At 42.0% G+C, this 26,684-nt stretch overlaps 1 protein-coding gene and 1 long non-coding RNA gene across 6 annotated transcripts in view; one reads left to right on the plus strand and one right to left on the minus strand.

The window, feature by feature from the left end:
- On the minus strand, window positions 1-25,673 carry LOC118704131. Its single transcript, XR_004983300.2, has 3 exons — window positions 25,560-25,673; window positions 13,395-13,415; window positions 1-11 (listed from the first exon to the last, which is right to left on the minus strand). It is a non-coding gene; the product is annotated as an uncharacterized LOC118704131 (long non-coding RNA).
- Window positions 1-26,684, plus strand: part of IGBP1 (immunoglobulin binding protein 1) — a 40,460-nt gene that overhangs the window by 3,301 nt on the left and 10,475 nt on the right. Inside the window, exons 3-7 of one of the 5 annotated variants that reach the window (XM_036411464.2) lie at window positions 6,128-6,323; window positions 8,313-8,392; window positions 9,285-9,397; window positions 17,057-17,059; window positions 25,549-25,598. In XM_036411464.2, coding sequence (XP_036267357.1) covers window positions 6,128-6,323; window positions 8,313-8,392; window positions 9,285-9,397; window positions 17,057-17,059; window positions 25,549-25,583 — 427 coding nt within the window. In that variant the 3' untranslated portion in view covers window positions 25,584-25,598. Of the gene's footprint in view, window positions 1-6,127; window positions 6,324-8,312; window positions 8,393-9,284; window positions 9,398-9,484; window positions 9,580-17,056; window positions 17,060-25,548; window positions 25,599-26,684 lie in introns of those variants that run through there. The other 4 variants (XM_036411463.2, XM_036411462.2, XM_036411467.2 and 1 more) reach the window with 4 other exon arrangements.

A 26,684-nucleotide genomic window follows, 5' to 3' on the forward strand; every position in this document is an offset into this window, starting at 1 on the left:
CTCTGTGCCCTCTTCCACCTCCAGCCCCCACTCTCTACCCGCTTAACCTCACATCCCCCTCTCCTGCCATCACCATACTTGTCCATGTCCATGAATTCTCTTTTTTTTCTTTTTTGCTCAAGCATCTTTAACTACATCTGTCACACAAATATTTATTGTTAGGATAGATTTCTAGAAGAACCAGTGACTAGATCAAAGGTTTTAAATATTTTAAGACTCTTTTTAAAAGTATTTTTAATTGATTTCAGAGAGGAAGGGAGAGGGAGAGGGAGATGGATACATCAATGATGAGAGAGAATTATTGATCAAATGCCTCCTGTATGATGGGGATCAAGCTCGCAGCTTGGGCATATGCCCTGACCAGGAATTAAACAATGACCTCCCGGTTCATAGGTCAATGCTCAACCACTGAGCCATGCCTGGATATTTTAAGACTCTTGCTGGTAACAGTGTGTTGCTTTCCACAATAACAAATTGCAGAGTGTGTCCCACTGCACTGATATTGGACGTTAACACTTGGAAAATCCAACTGGGCAAATAAAAGTATTTCATTGTTTTGATTTGCATTTCTTTAGCTAGAAAGCTTGATCTTTGAACATTTTTTATACATGCCTGACAGATGAGATATCAACATGTTCTACTTTCAGACTCATACTTCCAACATCCTACATCAGTGATTTTCAACCTTTTTCATCTCGTGGCATACATAAAATAATTATTAAAATTCTGCGACACATCAAAAAATATACTTTTTGCGGATCTGACAAAAAAAATGTCTAATTTTGATTCGTTCACACCAGGTGGCTATTGTTGTATTGGCTATTGTCTAATTTTTTTATTTCACAATCTAAGGGAAAAGATGTCAGTACTCCTGACTAAATAGTCAGGTATTTCATGTTTTAAAAATTATTGAAGCACATCAATTGAAAATCTCTGTCCTACATGAATGTTTCATAGACATCTCAAACTTAACATGCTCTTAATTGAACCCTTGGCTGCTTAACCTGCAAATATCCCCCCACACCCAAGACTTAACCATCTTAATAGTTTTAACATCATTCACCAGGTGTTTAATCCAAAAACCTAGAAATTAACTTCAGTTCGTCCCTTCTAAATATCCACCTCCAGTCAGTCTTCAAGGCCTGCCAATTCTACCTATCATGTCCTGCTTCTCTCCATCTCCATTATCTCATACCTTAGTCTAGACCACCAGTATCTCTCACCTGAAATAACCAAGCCACTAACAGCTACAAGGCCCTGCATGATCTGGTGCCTGCCTCTCTCCAATCTCATTGTGTATCACACTCCTTTTGCTCAGTAGCCTTTCATTCTTTGAACAGTCCCAGCTCCTTCTAAAGAGTCTTTGTTCATGTTGTCTTTGCATGGAATGCTCTTCATTGATTTGTCTTTCTACCCTGTTAGAATGTATGCTCCAGGAGATCAGGGGCCATTTCTCTTGTTCACTGTGGTATGTTGACTACAGAGTCTGCCATAGAAGGTGCTCCAGAAATATTTGTTGTTAACAAGTAGGAGGAACAACATGAGCAAAAGCCCAAGGCAATTTGAAGTATGTACAAGGAATGGAGAGTAGTCTGATTTGGCAGAAGCTCAGAGGTCTTCATACGAAAGTGATGTATATAGAATATGGAAATGGAAGAGAGAGGCAGAAAGAAAAGTTAACATGCTGTAGTAGTACTTAAACCTGGAAGAGGTAATAAAAATGAAGTTACAGCTATCAGAGACATTACTTTTGCAAGAAGCATTTCCATGAATAGAAAAATTGTTCAGATCCTTAGTTACTTTTTGTAGGTCCTCCCTCCCTTACCCCACAACTTTACATACTGAGGCCATGCTACATAAAACACCTCTCTCTCTCAAACCCTTTTTCTTCACGTATTCTCTCTATTCTAATGTCCCTCAGCCCAGCCTGCACCCTCTCCAATCTTGGATCCCTCTCACAATCCAGGACTGCTGGCTCCCAACTGCTTGCTTGCCTGTTTTCCTGATTGCCCCTAACTGCTGCTACCTGCCATCCTGATCACCCCCTAACCACTCCCCTGCCAGCCTGTTTGCCCCTGCAGGCCTGTTCCCCCCAAATGCTCTCCCCTGCAGGCCTGGGTCCCTCCCAATTGCCCTTCCCTGCAAATCAGCTGGTCCCCACCCATGCACCAGGCCTCTATCCAGCTGGTCGCCCCCAACTTCCCTACACTGCCAGCCTGGTCACCCCTAATTACCCTCCCCTGCAGGCTTGATCACCTCCAACTGCCCTCCCTTGCAGGCCCGGTCCCTCCCCTGCTGGCTATCTTATGGTGGCCATTTTGTATCCATAGGAGAGCAGCCATCTTTGACCACATGGGGGCAGCCATCTTGTATGTTGGAGTGATGTTCAATTTGCATATTACTCTTTTTAAAAAAAAATATATTTTATTGATTTTGTACAGAGAGGAAGGGAGAGAGATAGAGAGCTAGAAACATCGATGAGAGAGAGTCATCGATCAGCTGCCTCTTGCACACCCCCTACTGGGGATATGCCCGCAGCCAAGGTACATGCCCTTGACCGGAATCAAACCTGGGTCCCTTCAGTCCCCAAGCCGACGCTCTATCCATTGAGCCAAACCAGTCTCGGCTGCATATTACTCTTATGAGATAGGATAGAGGCCTGGTGCATGGGTGGGGGCCAGCTGATTTGCCCTGAAGGGTGTCCCAGATCAGGGTGGGGGTTCCTTTGGGGAGTGGGGTGGCCTGGGTGAGGGGCCTCTGATGGTTTGCAGGCCAGTCATGACCCCTGACAACCCAAGTGGAGGCCCTAGTATCTGGGATTTATTTATCTTCTATAATGGAAACTTTGTAACCTTGAGCAGAGGGCAGAGCAGGCCAGGGCGAGTGAGAAGCTTGCCTTCCTCCATTGCCAGGGGCAACTCAAGCCACCTGCTCTCGCCAGCTCCATGGCTGCTGCCATTTTTGTTGGCATTGATATATCTTCTATAATTGAAACTTTGTAGCCTTGAGTGGAGTCTAGGGCTGGCCAGGGTGTGCAGAAAGCTTGGCTTCCTCCATTGCTAGGGAAGCCCAAGCCTCCTGTTCACTCTGTAACCACAACCATCTTAGTTGGGTTAATTTGCATACTTACTCCTGATTGGCTGGTGGGCGTAGCAGAGGTATGGTCAATTTGAACATTACTCTTTTATTAGATAAGATATTATTCTCTAGACTTGAAATTCCTAAATGTCAGAGTCTGACTATTTGTATCTTTTGTATCCCAATTGTATCACTGTATTCTTGGTGCCCAGTAACTGGATTGTAGTAAGTACTGGAGTTGTCTTTGGGAGAGACAGAGTGGTCTTTACAAAGATGGAAGCAATGTGGTATAGCAGAAAAAGCCTGGGCTGTTTAGTCCGACAAACCTGGGGTGACCAACTTCTACCACTTAATTGGTTGGGCATCATCTAGCCCTTCCTAGACTCAAATTTTTTTATTAGCTAACAATATTCATATTACATTGCTGTTTACAAAGCACGTACATGTGTGTTGTTTCATTTGATCCTCTCTTAACGACTCCACAAAGCAAATATCCCCATGTTAGAGATAAGGAATTTGGCTCTGAGAATTGACATGTCCAAGTTACATAGCTATTAAGTGTAGGCTAGGATTTAAACCTAGGTCTTCAACTTCCCAGTTCTGGTGCCATTTCCACTATAGCATAGAACAAAGAGATAGAATATGTTTGGGGGAAGGTGTGTCTAGGAAAGGGGAAAGGCACCAGTAGAGTGAAAAATTGTAACTGCTAATGATGGAGGGTAATTGATAGAGTGAGGCCTGGAAGAATGTGGGTGGGGGTAGGATTTGTAGCAAGAGTGAAATGGTAAAGAGATGGCCTTGACTCCTAAAGATAGCATTAGCCCCTTATGGATGAGAGGAAAGGTGAAGCTACAGAGATTTTTTAAAACTATGTTTATATTGATTTCAGAGAGGAAGGGAAAGGGGGAGAGAGAGATAGAAGCATCAATGATGAGAGCAAATCTTTGATCAGCTGCCTCCTGCACAGCCCCCACTGGGGATCGAGCCTGCAACCTGGGCATATGCCCTGACCTGAAATCAAACCATGATATCCTGGTTCATGGGCCGATGCTCAACTACTGAGCCACACCGGGTGGGCAAGAGATTTTAAGGTAAAAAGGGAAGTTGATTGCAGGCCATCTGGTGTGATGGTGGCACGGGATCCACAAAAGATGAACAAAAGGATAGCTGACAAATTTATAATTCATTAGCTCTCTTCAGCAGCTTGGGAACTGGAAAAGGGAACAGTGCAAGTTGTCCAGAGTCAAAAGGGTGATAGGCATTGGGGTTCCTAGGGTGATAAGGGGGTGTATTCATGTAATGGCTTACTATTACAAGAAAAGTGCATGTCTGTAGAATTCTATATAAAATTTTAGAATCTTCTGCTGACCACTGGTGGTCAGTGAGGTCCAAAAGGTTGGCAAACGCTAGTCTAGAGTCCACACACACAGCCAGAGTGATCTATATAAAAGTTTTCATGTCACTCTATTCCTGTCCTGTATTCTATCCAAAAGCCTTCAGTGGCTTTTCCATCTCACTTGAAATATCATGGCATTTGATATGCTGGGTCTTATTCCCTACAGGATTCTGCAAATTATGGCCCTGCCTATGTATCTGACCCTATTTCCTGTCATTCTTCACTTGACACTAGCGCATTGGCCTCCTTGTTATTTCTCAAACATGTTTGGCCAGTTACTCTTCTAGCCAGGACCTTTCGATTTACTTTTCCCCCTTAGAACAAATACTCAGAGGGAACCAAAGTTTTGCCACCATGAAGCTGCCTTTTTGAGATATTGATTTTAAGCTGTTTATTAAGAAACAAGACTTAGAACCTTTGACCCTCCCTTTCCTGCCCAAGAGATTCAGACAGAGATCTTAGGATGCAGCTTTAGCCCTATTTAAATTAAGTGTGGTAAATCAGAGGGCTTCCGGCAGGCTCTTGTTAGTTAGATACCCCGTGTCCCATTGTCTCTGAGTCACCTAGCAAGAACTTACTTGCTATGCCATGTTCCACTCTTCCTGAACTATCAGTAAATCGCCCATTCTCACTTCTGAAATCTAATACCCCAACCCCACTCCTTTCTCCTTTGTCCAAAATTGTCTTATATACCCAATGTTGCCTCACTGTCTTTTGAAATTTACACTTATGTGAGTTCCCCATGTGCATGTATTAAAACTTGATTTTCTCCTGAAAAAACAACAACACCCTTCCAGATATTGACATGGCTTGCTTACCAATTTCTTTGAAATCTTTGCTCAAATGTCATTTCTTCAGAGAGGTCTCTCCTGATCATCTTGTATATAATAGCACCCCTACCTTCACACCATCGGTCTATCCATTATACTTTGCTTCTTCATAGCACTTACCTCCACCTGACTCCTCTTCTATTTCTTTTTGTCTTCTCCCACTAGAATGAAAGCTTCAGTAGAGTAAGGACTTGTATACACAGCTGTATCTCCAGTACTGAGAACATTGCCTGTCATACAATAGGTTCTCAGTAAATATTTTTTTAAATGAATGATAGATGAGAGTGCATCCTCAGAAAGGTGGGCAAGGTGATTATAAGACTTTAAATTTTATTTAGATGCATCAGAAGAGCTGGGAATGTTTTGCTCAGCAAAAAAGAAAAGATCATTTCTTTAGGCTGTTTCACAGGAATTTCTACATCAGTGGCAGGTAAATGACCCCTAAGATTCTATGATTCTTTGAAGTTGTAATTCCCAAGTGGATATTATGTGGTACTAAACACCCAACCTAGTAAAGGTTGATATAAAATGATTAAGGCACTCTTATCTCTAAAGAGGATGGGAGGAGTTGCTCAAATCAAGTTATATCTGTACTTCTCTGGCGTCAGATGTATTTCTCAGCTGTTGCTGATCCCTTCCTTGCCTTATAGTCTTGAGAGAACTGTTGGCAAGTTCTGAAGTATAGAATCTATACTGTTGCCAAAGTGGAAATTGGCGTGCTGACTTCCTGGTCACTTGCAAAGGTAAAATCTTACTGTGGCCTTCTTTTGAAGGAAAACCTCTTTGTTTTTAAGTTCACCGGTAATGCTTTCCTGTGGAACAGATACAAGCAGAAGAAGGAGATGGAGCATAGGTTGTCTGAAATGAAATCTGCTGTGGAAAGTGGTGAAGCAGATGATGAGCATGTTCGTGAGTATTACCTCCTTCACCTTCGAAGGTGGATTGGTATCTGCTTAGAAGAGATTGAGAGCATTGACCAGGAGATAAATATCCTGAGAGGAAAAGACTCTTCAAAAGAGGTAAGTCTGTTCACTGCTATATAATTTTTAAAAACTGCTATCAGAGATTTGAATGTTCTATAGGACAATAATCAATTTAAACGCTTTTAAGTCTTCATAAAATCATTGTTGTTATTAAGTTCAGTGGAAAAAGGCTGAAGGTTCACTAGGGTAGCTTTCTCTCTGGTTTACAGTTTCGTTCCCCAGTGCCTACTAACCCGTAACACACTTTTAGTCATTTATAATTTTGTGACATGCCTCAGGGGAGGGAGATTTCCCTGAAGTAAAAATTGGTTTTGGCTATGGAAAAGTCATATCTGCTGAAGGAGGCATAGGGAGATCAGCTTTTAAAATCTGGTTGACTATAATAAACAAAGGGAAAGAGGAATTGGATGGAAATAGAGAAGAAAAATTGAATAAGAGAGAGAGAAAAGAGTAGAAAGGAGATGAATCCCAGTTTAACCATACATAGTGATGCACACTCACCCCTTTTGATCCTAGTATGAGACACAGCAAAATGTTGAGCATACTGATGAAGAACACCTGGTGTCTTACAGCTTTGGCTGTCTTTGAACATCATGATCCTGTTTTGGAGCTGCTGCTTCAAAAGATTAGGCTCTGCTGCCACTTACTTTTTGGTTCTGATATAAGAGAAATTGAGTTGAATTTATCAGCTGGCCACAGGCATTTACTTAAGTCCTCAGAGAAACCTTTTCTTAATTTGATTTGTAGTAATTAGCCCAGGAGCTTTTGCCTCAGGTAATACCAACCTAGTCCCTCATGTTAAAGGATTAAAGAATGAACAATTATGAGGCCCCTTGAGCATATCTAGAGTGGTTTTAAACAGTATGAGACTGGACTCTTCTCGGTCCTCCCCTGCCCCTTACTTTGCTGCTGTTTTTTTCTTTTTCTTTTTAAAAATATATTTTATTGATTTTTTTTTTTTTTACAGAGAGGAAGGGATAAGGTGTTAGAAACATCAATGAGAGAGAAACATCGATCAGCTGCCTCCTGCACACCTCCTACTGAGGATGTGCCCGCATCCAAGGTACATGCTCTTGACCAGAATTGATCCTGGGACCCTTCAGTCTGCAGGCCGACACTATCCACTGAGCCAAACCAGTTAGGGCTGTTTTTTTTCTTTTTGCATGCTCTCTCGTTTAGTATTGAGATTGGCTCTGGGAGTGATGGAGCTTGAACCAAGTGAATGCCTTTTCATTGACCAGGTTTTGTTTCTTTGTGCACCTGGATAGCCAGGGTTCCTTGAAGCATTTCTATATAGCTATACATGAAAACTGCCAACCCATTCTCCCCCTTGCATTTAGGAGTATCCACTTCTAAAGTACCCTAAGGGGTTCTTGACGGTTAATAGCATAATTACTGGGTCATAATTGAACTTTAGCACTAAAGGCCAGGCTAAGGAAAGGAACTTAAAATTTATCTCAAGGGATTAAAATGGATCATTCAAAAAGCCTTTGCCATCTCCTTTGGAGGGGGGACATTTTATTTTATTTTCTATTTTTTTAATATATTTTATTGATTTTTTTACAGAGAGGAAGGGAGAGAGATAGTTAGGAACATCAATGAGAGAGAGTCATCGATCAGCTGCCTCTTGCACACCCGCTACTGGGGATGTGCCCGCAACCAGGGAACATGCCTTTGACTGGAATTGAACCCAGGACCTTTCAGTCACCAGGCCGAAGCTCTATCCACTGAGTCAAACTGGTTTCAGCTGGAGGGGTGACATTTTAAAGCCAAACAATTTTTTACTTGTGGTGAGATGATTCCTGAGTGAGCTTTCTCTTTCTCTCTCTTCAGCAAGGTACTCGGGTGTCCTCAAGAAAACTAAGCAACCTCCATCATTAATATCTGCTGATATGTTTCAGAGACTGATATGCAGGGAATAACTGAATTTTGAACCCAGGGCTTTCGAGCACCTGAAGACCTTAGAGACTGCACAGTGGGGTGGGCAAAGGCAAATACACTTCTGATAGTTAATTTCCTTTTTAGGCATCAACTTCTCACTCATCTCGCCCGTCCAGGCCTCCCATGAAACCCTTCATTCTCACTCGGGATGCAGCCCAAGCCAAGTAGGTAGTACTAAAACGTGGGGTGCCTTTGCAAGCCCCTTGCTTTTGTGGTTCATTTGCAGTGCATGGTGCCAAGCAGAATAGGCATTATTAAGAGGGTATAGCTTTGCCTTAGAGGCTATTCTTTCATCAAAGGGATGTTATGTCTTCTAATAATTTCTGTCTTTGGCCTTCAGCAGACATTTCCCTCACAAACCTGACCTTAAAAGGATCTCCAAAGGAAACCAATAAAAATAATCTGTTAATTAATTAAAAACAAGAAAGGAATCGAATAGAGAATTGTACACTTTAAAATTTTTTCCCATTGCCTTCAGCTACAGTTCTCAAAACGACATGTTTGCCTATCTGAGTTCTTGAGATGCTTTCCCATAGGTGCGGGAGAGTCTGCATACCTTTTAGACTCACCAAGTATAAGTACCCTTTTCATAGTATCATCACTGCTCTGTGGGGCATTGGCCTCTGGAATTGCTTATTGGGAGATTATCCTGGGCCCGTGGTCGGCAAACTGCAGTTCAGGAGCCACATGCGGCTCTCTGGCCCTTTGAATGTGGCTCTTCCACAAAATACCACAGCCTGGGTGAGTTAGAAGTTCAAGTTTAAAAAATGTGGCTCTCAAAAGAAATTTCAATCATTGTACTGTTGATATTTGGCTCTGTTTACTAATGAGTTTGCCGACCACTGGCCTGGGCTATTTGTCATCTCATGAAAGACTTCAGTGCCCCTTCCTAGATGCCTCTTTTTACATATCCTCACAGGAGTTTGCACAACTCCTCAGAAGATGCCTGGTTAGGGGAGGGAGGATAAAACAGACATAGGTTTTGCCACTAAAGAGAAGAGGCTTTTTAAAATGCTATTTATGTTTAGTTTTCTAAATACAATGTGATTTTTGCAGAGTATTTGGAGCTGGTTATCCAAGTCTGGCAACCATGACAGTGAATGACTGGTATGAGCAGCATCGGAAGTTGGGAGCTTTACCAGATCGGGGAATAGCCAGAACAACGTCAGGTATGAAGGGCTGGGAGGAAAGTAGTTACAGTATGGTTCCTTATTCTCCAGCAATGAAAATTCTGACCAAGTATTGCTATCCTTTAGGAGCAGAAGTAATCTGGACAAAGATTCTGAGTAACATAAAGATTCTAGGCAGTATTTTATTTCATTTAATAGTAAAATAAATAGCCAAGATTCTCGCAGTATCAGGGCAGTGGAGAAGTATAGGTTTTGAACCTCTGCGAATATTATTATGGCATAAAGACAAACTGAGCAATAAGATAGTAAAACCAAAAATCCACTGATAGCAGTTCCGCTTCTGGTATTAGCAGAACAGGTTGTATTAGTCCAACACCTCCTATAGTTAACAGTTACAAACTGGAAAAGTTATAACGAAAGAACTATGTAAAGGCACTGGAGAGTGACCAAAAGCAGGCATAGACTGGAGGTCAGTCAACACTTATAAGATAAGAGTGGTACATAGAACTTCTTGAGGGCAGGAATTTTGACTTACTGTATTTTTGGTGCCCAAATTGGTAATTAGATAATAGAGATACTTGAAGGTGTCTTTGGGAGGGAAAGGTGAAGGGTGGTCATTAGATAGATGAAAGCGATATGGTTTTAGCAGAAAAAACACAGACAGAGCTTAGTTAACCAATTACTCCTATTGCTCCTATACCCCTCTGAGCCTATTACTCCTATGCCCCTCTAGGCCTCTGTTTCCTTATCTCATGTATTATCTCATTTCGTCTTAACCCATAAAGCAGACATTTTAACCACGTTTTAATATGAGGAAATGGTGTCTGAGAACTGACATATGCAAAGTCAACATAGCTAAAAAGTGGCTAGGTTAGGATTTTAATTCAGGCCTTAATATTCCAAATTCTAGGGCTGTTTTAATTATAGCACAAAGGAAAGAAAAGTAGTCAATTTGAAAGGCTTTTCTGTGTGTTTTTTTTATGGCTTTTCACCCATGGACTGGCTGCAGATGCTGTGATGAGAGTAGGTAAAACTTGGATAGAAACTTAGTCTTTTTTAAAAATATATATATATTTTATTGATTTTTAAATTTTTTTTTTACAGAGAGGAGGGGAGAGGGATAAAGTTAGAAATATCGATGAGAGAGAAAAACATCGATCAGCTGCCTCTTGCAAACCGCCTACTTGGGATGTGCCCACAACCAAGGTACATGCCCTTGACCAGAATCGAACCTGGGACCCTTTAGTCCACAGGCCAACGCTCTATCCACTGAGCCAAACCAGTTAGGGCAAACTTACAGTCTTTTTTGGTTGTGCAATGGGAGAATTGAGTTCGGGTGACTATAGGAACTGAAAGGTAAGAAGAATATCCCAGAAATATAACTGAAAGGTAAGATGAATATCTAATTCTCTACATAAACCTGCCCACATCTCTGGCTGACTCAAGCTTCACATGCATAGGATAAATTCCAAGCACCCTAGGGAGGGTCTACAATAACTGAATGGAAAAAGCAGCTACTGCCCAATGCAGAGGAAATGAATTTGGAATTTGGTTTTAAATACATTAACTTCCTGCTAAAATGAAAAATCAATACTCTTTAGTGGAATGAAACATTTATTTTCATGCATATTTTCTGAGGGTGAGGATTCCAGGAGCAACTTACCTAGTTGGCTCTTGATTAGGTTCTCCTGAGGTTGTCAGCTGGGGCTGCAGTCTTCTGAAAGCTTGACTCAGTCTGGAAGATCTTCTTCCAGCTCATTCACTCATCCATGTGACTGTTGGCAAGAAGCCTTCCCATGTGAGAGTCTCAGGTTTGCTCACAGCTTCATTTCCTCAGTGAATGATTCAAGAGGAAACAACCAAGTTTCTTTTTTAAAAGCATTTTTTTATTTGTTTTGTTAATTCTCACCTGAGGATATTATTTCCATGGCTTTTTAGAGAAAGAGGGAAGGAGGGAGGGAGGAACATCAGTTGGCTGCCTCCTGCAGCCCCCTACTGAGGATCAAGTCCATAACTAGGGAATGTGCCCTGACCAGGAATCAAACGAACCAGCAACATTGTGGGACATGGAACAATACCCAACCAACTGAGACAGTGGTTAGCAAACTGTGGCTCGCAAGCCACATGCGGCTCTTTTGCCCCTTGAGTGTGGCTCTTCCACAAAAAAACACATGCAGGCACACACAGTGCGATTGAAACTTTGTGGCCCATGCGCAGCAGTTGGTTTTCTGCACTCAGAATAAATTTCAATCGTTGTACTGTTGATATTTGGCTCTGTTGACTAATGAGTTTGCCAACCACTGAACTGAGCCATACTGGCCAGGGTGAGAATCCTCATCTTTTAAAACCTAATGTTGGAAGTTGCAAACCATGACTTCTGCCACATTCCATTGGTCGCCAACCCCAATACAGTGTGAATGGATTACATAAGAGCATGAATACCTGGGGTCAGTCTTTGAGGCTGTCTCATGGTATAATATTAATGACAGGTAGACAGGGAGGTTAGTGATGATTGTATTTTTTAGAGCAGTAATTTTCAACTAGTGTGCCACAAGAATTTTAAGACATGCAATACCTGACTAGTCAGGGGCACTGACCTCTTTTCCCTTAGATTGTCAAATAAAGAATGACAATAACCAACACAACAATAGCCATCCTGTGTAAATGAATCAAAGTTATACATGCCTGGTCAGTGTGGCTCAGTGGTTGAGCATCAACTTATGAACCAGGAAGTCATGGTTTGATTACCAGTCAGGTTACATGCCCGGGTTGTGGGCTCCATCTCCAGTGCAGGAGGCAGCCAATTGATGAGTCTCTCTCATCATGGATGTTTCTATCACCTTCTCCCTTCCTCTCTAAAATCAATAAAAATATTTTTAAAAAGAAAAAATATATATATACTCATTTTTATCAGATCAGCAAAACATAACATTCTAGTGTACCACAGAATTTTAGTAATTAGTTTATGTGTGCCACAAAAATGAAAAGGTTGAAAATTACTGCCTTAGATCAACCCTTAAATAATGCATCAAGAAAATATGAAGACAAGCTCTAGACTAGTGGAAATTATTTGCAAAAGACCCAACTGATAAAAGACTGTTAATCCAAACTGTAGAAAGAATTCTTAAACTCAACAATAAGGAAATGAACACCCCAATTTAAAACAATGGGCAAAATACCTGAACAGGCACCTCCCCAAAGAAAATATACAGGAATAAATAAGCCCATGAAAAGTTACTCAACATCATGTATCATTAGGGAATTGCAAAGTAAAACAACAGTGATAACACTACACTCCTATAAAGATGACTGAAATCCAAAACACTGAGAACAGCAGATGTTGGTAAAGGTATGGAGTAACAGGGATTCTTTTTGTTAAATATATTTTTATTGATTTCAGAGAGGAAGGGAGAGGGAGAGAAAGAGAGAGAGAAACATCAATGAGAAAGAATCACTAATTGACTGTCTCCCGCACGCCCCCCACTGAGGATCAAGCCACAACAGGGATTCTTATCCAGTGTTGGTGGAAATGCAAAATGGTACAACCACTTTAGAAGACAGTTTCTTAGCTTCTTACAAAACTAACCATACTCATTTCAAATAGTCCAGTAATTATGCTCCTTGAAAACATGTCCAGGCAAAAACCTGCACACAAAGGGTTATGGCAGTTCTACTGATAATTGCCAAAACTTGGAAAACAACCAAAATGTCCTCAGTGGGAGAATGGATAAACTGAGTGGTACATCCAGAGAGTGAAATAGTAGTATTCATTGCTTTAAAAAAAAAAAAAAAAAAAGAAGAAGCTATTCATAAAAATACATGGAAGAAGCTTAAACGCACATTAACATGCAAAAGGAGCCAATCTGAAAAGGCTACATACTATATGATTCCACCTATATGATATTCTGGAAAAGGCAAAACATATATATATATATAAAAGGCTAATATGCAAAGTGTCCCCCAGGAGTTCAGCCAGGAGACTGGGAGTTAGATTGCTCACTATAATGTGTGCTGACCACTGGGGGTGATGCAGAACGAAGGAAGGCCCCAATCAGCCCTGATCCCTGGCCAGGCCTAGAGACCCTACCCATGCATGAATTTTGTGCACCAGGCATCTAGTGGAGGCAATAAAAGGACCAGTGGTTGTCAAGAGCTAGAGGATAAGGAGATATGAAGATGTGGAGCACAGAGGAGATTTAGGGCAGTGTATCTGTATGATACTATATAGGTGGATACATGTATGATACTATAATGGTGGATACATGTCATACATTTGTTCAAACCCATAGAATGAACAATACCAAGAGTGAACTCTAATGTAAACTAGGGACTTTGGGTGATGATGTCAATCTAAGTTCATCTGTTGTGACAAATGTATTATCACTCTGATCAGGATATTTATGGTGGGGAGGCAGGAGTATATGGGAATACTGTGTATTTTCCATTCAATTTTGCTGTGAACCTAAAATTTTTACATTTTTAAAAGGCAGCCTTTTTATTGTTTTATTCATAAGTATTTTTTATTGTTCAAACTATTACATATAGTAGTACATATATATCCTTTATCTCCCCATTGACATTCCGCCAGCCTCCCCTACCCACTGTCTCATGCCCTCACCCCACCCCCACTCACCAGTGTCTTGTGTCCATTGGCTGTGCTTATATGAATGAATACAAGCCCTTCGGTTGATCTCTTTCCCCTTTTCCCCAACACTCCCCAGCCTACCTGCTGTAATTTGACAGTCTGTGATGCTTTACTGCCTCTGTATCTATCTTTTTGTTCATCAGGTTGTAGTGTTCTTTATTTTCTATAAATGTGTGAGATCATGTGGTATTTTTCTTTCATGGACTGGCTTATTTCACTTAACATAATGCTTTCCAATCCATCCATGCTGCTGCAAATGGTAAGATTTCCTTCTTTTTTATAGCAGCATAGTATTCCATTGTGTAGATGTACCATAGTTTTCTGATCCAGTCATCTGATGATGGGCACTTAGGCTGTTTCCAAATCTTAGCTATGGTGAATTGTGCCGCTATGAACACGGGGATGCATGTGTCCTTTCTGGTTGGTGTTTCTAGTTTCTTGGAATATATTCCTAGAAGTGGGATTACTGGGTCTAATGGGAGTTCCATTTTTAGTTTTTTGGGGAAACTATACTGTCCTCCACAATGGATGCACCAGTCTGCATTCCCAACAGCAGTGCACGAGAGTTCCTTTTTCTCAACACCCTCTCCAGCACTTGTCGTTTGTTGATTTCTTGATAATTGCCATTCTGACAGGTGTGAGATGGTACCGCATTGTCGTTTTGATTTGCATCTCTCAGATAATTAGTGACTCTGAGTGTGTTTTCATGTGTCTCTTGGCCTTCTATTTTTTTCCCCAAAAAAGTTTCTATTTAGGTCTGTTGCCCATTTTTTTTATTGGATCATTTATCTTCCTTTTATTAAGTTGTATGAGTCCCCTGTAAATGTTGGAGAGTAAACCTTTATCAGTGATAACATTTGCTTGTATGTTCTTCCATACAGTGGGCTTTCTTGTTGTTTTGTTGATTGTTAATTTTGCTGTGCAAAAGCTTTTTATTTTGATGTAGTCCCATTTGTTTATTTTCTCTTGAATTTCCATTGCCCTAGGACTGTGGTTGGCAAACTGTGGCTTGAGAGCCACATGCGGCTTTGTCCTCTTGAGTATGGCTCTTCCACAAAATTCCACAGCCTGGGCAAGTCTATTTTGAAAAACTGGTGTTAGAAGAAATTTAAGTTTACTAAAAAATTTGACTCTCAAAACAAATTTCAATCGTAGTGTTGATATTTAGCTCTGTTGACTAATGAGTTTGCCGACCACTGCCCTTAGGAGCAGTATCAGTGAATAAATTGCTTCGGTGTATGTCTGAGATTTCGCTGCCTATGGATTCCTCTAGTATTTTTATGGTTTCCCATTTATAAGTCCTTTATCCATTTTGAGTTTATCTTTATTATGGTGTAAATTGGTGGTCTAGTTTCATTTTTTTGCACGTATCTCTTCCAATTTTCCCAACACTATTTACTAAAGAGACTGTCTTGACTCCATTGTATGTTCATGCCTCCTTTGTCAAATATTAATGGAGCATAGTGGTTTGGGTCGATATCTGGGTTCTCTATTCCATTGGTCTATACGTCTGTTCTTGTGCCAGTACCAGGCTGTTTTGAGAATAGTGGCTTTGTAATATAGCTTAAAATCTGATATTGAGATACCACCTATTTTGTTCTTCTTTCTCAGGATTGCTCTAGCTATTCGGGGTCTTTTTTTTATTTCAGATGAATTTTTGGAGAACTCTTTCTAGGTCTATGAATTATGCCATTGCTATTTTAATGGGGAGTGCGTTGAATCTATAAATTGCTTTGGGTAGTATGAACATTTTAAATTATGTTGATTCTACCAATCCGTGAACATGGTATGTTCTTCTATCTGTTTATGTCTTCCTCTATCTCTTTTTTCAGTGTCCTGTAGTTTTCCACGTATAGGTCTTTTACCTCCTTAGTTAAGTTTATTCCAAGGTATCTTAACTTTTTTGGTACGATGGTAAATGGGATTGCCTTCTTAGTCTCTGTAAGTTCACTAGTGGTGTAAAGAAATGCCATAGATTTCTTGGCATTAATTTTGTAACCTGCTTCATTGCCGAATTCATTTATTAAGTTTAATAGTTTTTTGATGGAGTCTTTAAGGGTTTTTATGTACAGTATCATGTCATCTGCAGATAAGGACAGTTTTACTTCTTTTCCAATTTGGATGCCTTTTATTTCTTCTTCTTGTCTAACTGCAATAGCTAATACTTCCAGTACTATGTCGAACAGGAGTGGTGAGAGTGGGCATCCCTGTCTTATTCCTGTTCTTAGGGGAAATGGTTTAGTTTTTTGTCCATTGAGTATGATGTTGGCTGTGGGTTTGTCATATATGGCTTTTATGCTGTTGAGATATGATCCTTCTATCCCCACCTTGTTGAGAGTTTTTATCAAGAAAAGGTGTTGGATTTTGTCAAATGCTTTTTCAGCATCAATTGATATGACTGTGTCATTTTAATCTCTCAATTTGTTTATGTGATGTATCATTTTTATTGATTTGCGGATATTGTACCTTGCATTTCTGATATAAATTCTACTTGGTCATGGTGTTTGATCTTTCTGATGTACTGTTGGAGCCGATTTGCTAGAATTTTGTTGAGGATTTTGGCATCTATGTTCATGAGGGATATTGGCCTGTAATTCTCTTTCATTGTGTTGTCTTTTTATCTAGTTTTGGTATTAGGTTGATGCTGGCTTCATAGAAAGAACTTGGAAGTGTTCCTTCCTCTTGAATTTTTTGGAATAATCTGAGGAGGATAGGTTTTAGTTCTTTCTTGAATGTTTGGTAAAACTCTCCTGTGAAGCTGCCTGGTCCCGGGCTTTTGTGTGCTGGAAGCTTTTTGATGACTGCTTCAATTTATTCCATAGTTATTGGCCTATTGGGTTGTTTATATTCTTCCTGATTCAGTTTTGGAAGGTTGTATTTTTTTGAGAATATGTCCATTTCCTCTTGGTTGTCCAGTTTGTTGGAATAGAGTTGTTTGTAGTATTTTGTAACAATCCTTTGTATTTCAGCGAATTCTGTTGTTTTATCATCTCTTTCATTTCTGATTTTGCTATTTGGGTCTTCTCTCTTTGCTTCTTCATGAGCCTGACTAGAGGGTCATCAATCTTGTTTATCCTTTTCAGAGAACCAACTCTTGGTTTTGTTGATCTTTTGTATTGTTTTTTTTTTTTAATCTCTATATCATTTATCTCCACTCTGATTTTTATTATTTTCTTCCTTCTGCTTATACTAGGCTTTTCTTGCTGCTCTCTTTCTCTTTGAGTTGTAGGGTTAGGTAGTTTATTACCATTGTTTCTTGTTTTCTTGCAGTAGGCTTGTAGAGCTATGAACTTGCCTCTCACGACAGCTTTCGCTGTGTCCCATAGATTTTGGATTGTTGTGTTTTTATTTTCTTTTGTTGCCATGTTTTTAATTTCTACTTTGATCTCTCTGGTAACCCAGTCATTGTTTAATAGCATGCTATTTAGTATTTCTGTGTTGGATTTTTTGGATTGTTTTTATTGTAGTTGATTTCTAGTTTTATGCCATTGTGATATGAGAAAATGCTTGATATGATTTCTATCTTCTTAAATTTGAAGAGACTTTGCCTGTGACCCAATATATGGTCTATCTTTGAAAATGACCCATGTGCACTTGAGAAGAATGTATAAAATGTGGCTTTGGGGTAAAATGTTCTGAAATGTCAATTAATTCCATCTGGTCTAGTGAGTCATTTAGGATTGTTGTTTTTTTGCTGATTTTTTATTTAGAGGATTTGTCAAATGATGATAGTGGGGTATTAAAGTCTCCTACTATGATTGTATTGCTGTCAATCTCTCCCTTGATAGTTTCCAAGGAGTTTTTTTTTTTGTTTGTTTGTTTGTTTTTATGTATTTGGGTGCTCCTTTATTGGGTGCATGTATGTTTACCAGTTATTTCTTCTTGATGGATTTCTCCCTTTAGTATTATGAAGTAGCCTTCCTTACCTCTTTTTATGTCCTTCACTTTGAGATCTAATTTGTCATATATAAATATGGTTCACCTGCACTTCGGATCCACACCAGGAGGGAGGAGGCAGCCCGATTCCTCATGGAATTGGCCATGCCTTAGCTTGCTGCTGGGGCCCTGACAGCCCCGAATCTGGTTCACCTGCACCCCAGACCCAGACAGGAGAGAGGAAGGAGCTCGATTCCTCGCAGAATTGGCTACTGGTTAGCTTGCTGCTGGGGCCAACCTCCCATGGTTCCTCCCCCGCAGCTGGCCACCCCTTCGCCCCCCCATTGGCTCTGTTGGGGGGGGGGGGGGTCTGGTCAGCCAACCTCCTGTGGTTCCTCCCCCGGCCAGCCAGGCCCCCTAATTGGCCCTGATGGTAGGCCAGGCCGAGAGACCCCACCTGTGCACGAATTTGTGCACCAGGCCTCTAGTAAGTATATAAGTTCTGTGATTTATCTCTTTTTATCCCCAAACCCTACATTAAAGTATATCAGTCTGTTCTATGCTTTGGGTGTTATTTTGTTGGTCGATTCATTTTGTTCATTAGATTCCACAAATAAGTGAGATTTATATTACTTAGCATAATATTTTCCAGATCTATCCATGCTGTCGCACAGGGTAAGAGATCCCTCTTTTTCACAGCTCATTGTATATATTCCGTAGTGTAAATGTCAAATCCCTCTTTTTCACAGCTCATTGTATTCCGTAGTGTAAATGTCAGATCCCTCTTTTTCACAGCTCATTGTATTCCGTAGTGTAAATGTCACACAACTTTTTTATGTTTTCATCTGATGGGCACTTGGGCTGTTTCCAAATCTTAGCTATTATAAATAATGCTGTCATGAACATAGGGTACATATATGCTTTCTGATTGGTGTTTTGGTGTTTTTGGGATATATTCCCAGAAGTGGGATCTCTGGGTCAAATGGAAATTCCATTTTTATTTTTTTGAGGAAACTCCATATTGTTTTCCATAGTGGCTGCATCAATTTGCATTCCCACCAGCAGTGAACTAGGGTTCCCTTTTCTCAACATCCTCGCCAGCACTTGTTTGTTGATGATAGCCATCTGACAGATGTGAAGTGATATCTCATTGTGGTTTTAATTTGCATTTTTCTGATGATTAGTGACTTTGATCATTTTTTCATGTGTCTCTTGGCCATTTGTATGTCCTCTTTGGAGAAATGTCTATTCAGGTCCCCTGCCCATTTTTTAATTGTATTGTTTGTCTTCCTTTTTGTTGAGTTGTATGAGTACTTCATATATTTTGGATATTAACCTTTATCAGATATATCATTGGCAAATATGTTCTCCCATTCAGTGGGTTCTCTTTTCATTTTGATGGTAGTTTCTTTTGCTGTGCAGAAGCTGTTTATTTTGATGTAGTCCCATTTGTTTATTTTCTCCTTAGTTTCCTTTGCCCTAGACAGGCGTCTTCAAACTACGGCCCGCGGGCCACATGCGGCACGCAGAGGAGTCTGATCCGGCCCGCCAGGTTTTTTGGGCAGTGAGTGCAGCCGAGGTGTTACAGTAGGAATTAGTAGTTCATATAGTCCGGCCCTCCAGCTCTCTGAGGGACCGTGATCTGGCCCCCACTTTAAAAAGTTTGAAGACGCCTGCAGGGGGTTTATCTGAAAACATATTGCTACATGAGGTACAAGATGCATTTTAAGTATAAGGACACAAATTGGTGGATAGTAAAAAATTATAAAAAATATATTGTGCTAACAAAAAGCATTAGTAGGTACAGTTAGATCAGATAAAAGTAGACTTCAAGACAAAAGATATTACTAGATATAAAAAAAGACATTTCATACTGATAAAAGGGGCACTTTATTAGGAAGACATAGCAATCATAAACATGTTTGTGCCTAATAAGCTTCAAATTACATGAAGAAAAAGTTAACAGAATTAAATGAAGAAATAGACAAATATACAATCCTAGTTGGAGATTTTAACACTTCTCTTTTAGTAACTGATACAATTACTAGACAGAAAATTAATAAAGACATAACATCTCTACAACACTAGCAGCCACCTTACCTATTGACATTTATAGAAAATATATCCAACAATTGCAAAATGTACCTTTTTTCAAACACATGATTGTACAATTACCAAGCCATATTCTGGGCCATCTATTAAGTCTCAATAAACTTTCAAAGATTGAAATCACACTGAAAATGTTCTCTGACCACAATGGAATTCAATTAGCAATCAATAACACTTTACGAAATCCTTAAATTTTTTGTTGCTATTAATCCTCACCGGAGGCTATTTTTCTATTGATTTTTAGAGAGAGAGGAAGGGAGGGGGAAAGACAGAAACATCAATGTGAGAGAGACACATTGACTTGTTGCCTCCTGCATGCACCCCAACCAGGACCTGGGATCAAACCTGCAACCAACGTATGTGACCTTGACAGAGATCTAATAATTTATGATAAGGCCTTTATTTCCTTGCTGTGTGAGGAACAGTAATTTTATGGTGCTTCTGTGTCCCAGCAAGAGCAGATGAGTTCTCCTGGTACTAGTCTCAGATTCCGTTGGCACTCATAAAAAGACAAAATAAAAATTACTAGATAAAACCAGTGATTATCCAGAAATACTAGAGCATATTATATTAGGAGGAGATAAGAAAGAAAGATTAGTATTATGGAGAATTCAGCAGAGTATTATCTGAATTCCTTGGAGCAGGTTGCTCGGCCAGGTCTGCTGTCTTATTGAGAGTGATCCGAAGGGGGTGTTTCTGGTCAGAGGTCAGACTGGATGTCACTCGGCTGGTGGGTTGCCTTCACCTGGGAGTGGTGGATCCAGGTGTTTAGTCCTGCAATCTTGAGAGCTGTGGGGATGGTTAATATGACTGGAAAGGGTCCCTTCCTTTACCCAAACCTGGTCTCCTGGTTTATAAGGATGCATAGCTGTTTCTAGAGAGATGGATAGTCAGTAACCCACTCAAAGACAGTTTTTCCAAATCCTTGTAGTTGTTTCTGGATTTCTAAGTTCCCTATTTCCCCCAAATCTCCCTTTGGCCGAATTAAGGGAGGCAGTATATATACCTTATGGAATTTCAAAGGGAGAGAAACCCACCCTGGCCCTCGGGGCACAGCATACCCCCAGGAGTACAAGAGGCAAGATATCTGTCCAGGGTAAGGTTGTCTCTTGGCACAGCTTAGCCATAACCTGCTTTAGAGAGTGGTTCATGCACTCCATTTCCCCTGAACTCTGAGGCCTGTAGGCTGTATGTAGATTTCATTTAATTCTTAAAGCCTTGGCTACTTGTACTCTTTCTGCTACAAAGGCTGGGCCATTATTAGATCCTATGGTCAGAGGCATTCCATACCGTCGAATTATATCCTTCAGCAATGCCTTATTGACTTCTCTCGCCTTTTCAGTGCGAGTGGGATATACCTCTATCCAACCTGAAAAGATACAAACAAAGACTAGCAGGTATTTATTCCCTCTGGTGGCCCTATTTCTGTAAAATCTATTTCTAAGTTCTCAAAAGGAGCTTGCCCATCGCTGAACTCCTTCCTATTGGTCCCACAGGATCCTGTTTAGCATTGTTCTGAGCACAGAGGAGGCAACGCTGAGAGACTAAGTTACACAAGGAGGGTAGATGGGCAATTAGGTAGTACCTGCCTAACAAAGTTTCTAGGGCAGCCTTTTCTAAATGAGTGAGTTCATGCTGCTGGAGGACTACCTTACGGGCTAACTGTTCTGGAACATGGGCCCTATGATCTGGGAGCATCCACCAGCCTTCCTTCGTTCTCTTGCCCCCTTCTTTCTGGGCCCATTTCTCTTCCTGAGGAGTGTATTTTGGAGGTTCAGGAGGAGTGTATTTTGGAGGCCAACATGATTCGTGACGGTGTTGCTTGTTCTTTAGCAGCCAGCTTGGCTGTGGCATCAGCACGTTGGTTTCCTTCTGATACTGAGTCTTTCCATTTCTGGTGACCTTTGCAATGAATGCAATTCAGATGGCTATTTATTTCCTTAGGCTCCCAGACTGCTTCTAGTAACTTTAAAATCTCATTCTGATTGTTTATTCCTTTTCCTCCTGCTGTCAAGAGCCCCCTTTCCTTATATATGGCCCCATGGACATGCAGGGTTGCAAAGGCATAGCATGAGTCAGTGTAGATGTTGGTATGCTTATTCTTACTGAGTTCTAGGGCTCTTACTAGGGCCCAGAGTTCTGCCCTCTGCACTGTCCATCCTTCAGGTAGAGCCTGTGTTTCAGTTGTCTCAAAGTTTGATACCACTGCATATCCGGTTCGTCTTCTCCTTCATCTAAGAAGCTGCTGCCATCTCTGAACAATACCAAGTCCGGGTTTGGCAGGGGCCTATTCGTTAGATCTGGCCGGCTGGAATAAACCTCCTCTAGGACTGCCAGGCAATCATGCTCATGAGCCCCCTCAGTGATGGGTAGAAAGGTGGCAAGATTAAGTGTTCTCATTGCTTCTAATACCTTACCTGCGGATTCTCATATAACAGCACTTGATGCTGAGTCTTTCGAACACGAGTCAGCCAGTGTTTCCCCCTTGCTTCCATCAGGGTGACAACAGCATGAGGTACTTTTACATTTAAGTTTTTTCCTAAGGTAAGCTTATCCTCTTCCTTGACTAATAATGCCTTGGCTGCAAGGGCCCAGAGGACGGGGGCCACCCGGAGGCAACTGGGTCAATCCGCTTGGAGAGAGGCTAGTGGACTTTGCCAGGGTCCAAACTCCTGGGTTAGAACTCCTAGGGCTACCCCGCTGTTCTCAAGAACAAAAAGATTAAAGTCTGGTAGCCCTAGTGCCGGGGCCTCAGTGAGCTTTGCCTTTATGGTGATGAAGGCTTTCTCCTGTTTGGGACCCCAGTTGATGGGTGCCTTTTCTTCTTTTAAAGCTTCATAGAGAGGCTTGGCCAGGCCTGAAAACCCTAGGGTCCAAATTTGACAGAATCCTGCCGCTCCCAGGAATTCCCGAATCTGCTGCTGGGTGCTAGGGACTGGGATGGCACATGCTGCCCGCTTCCTTTCAGTCCCTAGCCTTCATTTCCCTTGGGTGATCTGGAAGCATAGATACTTGACTTCTTTCTGACAAATCAGTGTCTTTTTCTTAGACACCCAATAACCTGTTTCAGTTAGTAATCTCAGAAGGGCTCGTGTTCCCTCCCAGCACTGAGCTCATGTAGAGCTGGCCAGTAGGAGGTCGTCTACATACTGGAGTAGAACACACCCCCAAGACCTCAGATGCTAGTGCTCCACTAAAAAGAGTAGGGGAATTCTTAAACCCTTATGGCAGTCTAGTCCAGGTGAACTGCTCCTTGGCCTCTGTAATTGGGTTTTCCCATTCAAAAGCGAAGAGACTCTGACTGGAAGGTGCTAGTCGAAGATAGAAAAAGGCATCTTTCAGATCTAGGCATGTAAACTATTCTGCCTCTGATGGGATGAGTCCCAGAAGAATGTAGGGGTTTGGCAGTGCTGAATGCAGGGTTATAACAGCCTCATTAATAGCCCGTAGATCCTGCACTGGGCCGTAGTCATTAGTCCCAGGCTTTTTGACAGGCAAAAGAGGTGTGTTCCATGGAGACCTGCATCGTTTAACAAGTCCCCACTGAAGCAGCTGGTCTGAGTGGACCTGGATTCGTAGGCATGCTTCTCTCAGAATTGGATATTGGCAGATTTTGACAGGCTGTGCCCCAGGCTTTAACTCATTTAGCACTGCGCATGGTCCTTAGCCAGGCCTGGAGAATTTTATTCTGCCCAGACCAGTGGAAATTCCTTCTCTAATTCAGGTTCTAATGGTGAGGCCTTTGTCTGGGGGGTATAAAGTCTCCATTCTTCCTCCCTCGGCACTTCTAGGGACAGGATCATTGGGGAGGTCTCCTCACCTAGGTGAAGCTGTGCTGAGCCATCTGGGGCAAAAGTGATTTCTGCCTCCATTTTGGCTAAAAGGTATCTGCTTATTAGAGGCACTGGACAGTCTGGCAAGTACAGGAATTCATGAATTACTTGACCGCCAAGTTGGCATTGGTGAGGGCGGCAGAATGGCTGATGGGTCTGGTCCCCAGTAGCTTCAATAATGGTGACCCCCTTTCCTGAGAGAGGCACTACTTTCTGAGTGACTACTGAGTGCTTAGCTCTAGTATCAACCATAAAGTCCACAATATGGCCCCCTGTTTTCATTCTGTCCGTGGGTTCCTGGGGTCCTAGCTGAAGTGAGCCCCGTCTGTCCTAGTCGGAATCAGCCATTGCTAGCCCAATGAGATCTGCTTCTGGTGACTCTGATTGATAGCAACTGGGCGGAAAAAGGGGCCCAGTCTTTTTACTTTGTCGTTTGGGACATTCATTCTTCCAGTGCCCTGTCTCCTTACAATAGGCACACTGGTCTGTCTCGTCTCAGGCTCGCTCTTTCTTTTCCCCCAGGTCTGTATCCTTGCTGATCTGTCTGGAAGCCTGAGCCTCTAAAAGCTGCTGCTATTATCTTGGCCTTTCTTTGTATTCTCTTTTCTTCCTCCTTCCTTGCTGCACTGTCTCGCCGATCGATGAAAACCTTGTTAGTTATCTGGTAGCATTCTTTCCTTCAATCCCTTCCAGTTTCTATAATTTTCTCCTGATGTCAGGTTGAGCTTGGCCTACAAAGACGGCATTTACCATGGTTTAATTTTCTGGAGCCTCAGGTCTAAAGGGGGTGTATATCCGGTATGCCTCCCATAGTCTCTCACAGAAAGCTGCTGGACTTTCATCAGGCTTCTGGAAAACCTCAGAGATTTTAACCATGTTGGTGGGCTTCTTGGCTCTGGCCCTGACCCCCTGGAGGAAGACCAGATAGATAATATCTTTCTAGCCCGGTCCTTCCATCTTCTGAGTTCAGGTTCCAATCGGGTTCCTCATCTGAGAAGGCCTCCCTGGCCCATCTGTCTGTATCTAATATTCCTGCTGGGGACTGGGTCTGGAGCCACTTCCGAGCCTCTGTTACTACTCTCATGCGCTCCTCAGTGTTAAAGAACGTGAAAAGGAGCTGCTTGCAGTCCACCCAGGTGGGCTTCTAGGAGAAGATTGTTTCTAGGAGGTCTATCATGGCCTGAGGCTTTTCAGAATAAGCTGGGGTGTGATGTTTCCAACATGTCACTGGTGGTAAAGGGCTGATAATAATAGACTGGCCCTCCCTCATGCAAGGTCCCATCTCTACCAACTACTTTGGCACCCGAATCTCTTTTAGAGGCATCTTACGTGCTGGTTGTGACCTGGGCCCTTGATCGGCTTAACACAAGCGCTGCCCAACTGGCTCTGGAGACCCTGGTTGAGGAGAAACGGAAGGGGGCAGTGTTTCTGGACCTTTCAGACCAGCTGGGGAAGCACTTGGTGCTGCCTGTGGCACATATGGAGATGGCAAAACTTGCGGGACTTCCTCAGGGGATCCTGGCAGAACAAGGGGTTGGGTTCCCTTCTGAGAGACCTGTTTCTTTTCTTCTAATACTAAAAAAAATACTTACAGAACCGGACCCAAAGCTACAAGCCTGGAAGGTCTCCTTAAAGAAAAGATCCTTAATCAGCACAGGCAGGACCAGGGCAAGTAAAATCTCTCACCCTGTGGAGCTGGGAGCCCTGCCCCTGAAAGTTTCAGTCAGCCAAAAGAGACAAGAAAAGCTGCAAATACCTTTAAATCTACCCCAGAATTCTAAAATTTCAACCCAACAAAACAAAATCACAGAGCAAATCAAAGCCCCTAGTACACAAACATAGACAAAATTTTTATCATCTATCTCTCCATGATAGAGAGCAAACATCTCTGAGAAAACTAACTCAACAGTGCTGCTTGAGACTTTTGCAGATTGTCACAAGTTCAGCCTTTAGTAAATCAAACGTTTTAACCAGATGAACAAACAAAATCAAAGTAGCTTTCCCTTTCACACAGACCAGTTAATCTGCTGCAGACAGACAAACATCTGTACTCACACTCTCTCAGTAAACTAGTCCAGCCTGGAGCTGTGCAGATAATGCCCAACTCCCCAGATGGGCATGGGGGCACTCCCGGCACCTACGCCCCAGAACAGAATTCTCAACCAATGTCTCAGTGAGAACCTGCCAGATGAGTTAAGACTGCATCCAGCCTTCCTTCTCGGTAACAAATGGGCTAGTCCCACACAAAAACAAACAAGATTGAACCCATAATTCCTTAATTGAATCTGAATTCACTCACCTCCATAGTTCTGATTCCTGATTTACCTGATGAAGTCCTATGACTTCTGGGGAAATAATCAAGCTCCCCCTTCCTCTCACTTGGAGTACGCCAGACTGACTGGGGCCCCAACCTTACCGATTCTGTAGACAAGTCCAGAGGTGTCCGTACACTTTCTCCAGATGCCAGCCGGGTCCTGGGCTGAGGTCTGGGAGCGCCTGGAGGTTCTGTTTCCCCCCCCCCCCCCCCCCCCCCAGTTCAATAGGTACCTGGTCAGGAAACAAATGTTGCAGGACACCAAAGAAATAACACGCATGCTTCCTAGAGAAAGGGAGGGATCCCGTTTATTAACACTAGTGGACTCGGAATAATTTCCAAATCAGAGTGAAGAAACACGCAGAGGGCTTCACTTTTTATAACCTTCTGGGTTTTTTGTCTTGCAGATATGTTTCTGCCCCCCTTCCTCGGCTTATAGGAAGGCCCCCAGGTGTTGGAGGTCCCCAGGCCATATCCAGTGATCTGTTCTGGGGCCAGCGGTAACAACCCCCCTCCCCCAGGACAGTGCATTGTTCACAGTTTTTATGG

This window comes from Pipistrellus kuhlii, unplaced genomic scaffold (assembly GCF_014108245.1).
Source record: "Pipistrellus kuhlii isolate mPipKuh1 unplaced genomic scaffold, mPipKuh1.p scaffold_m20_p_40, whole genome shotgun sequence".
Lineage (NCBI taxonomy): Eukaryota > Metazoa > Chordata > Mammalia > Chiroptera > Vespertilionidae > Pipistrellus > Pipistrellus kuhlii.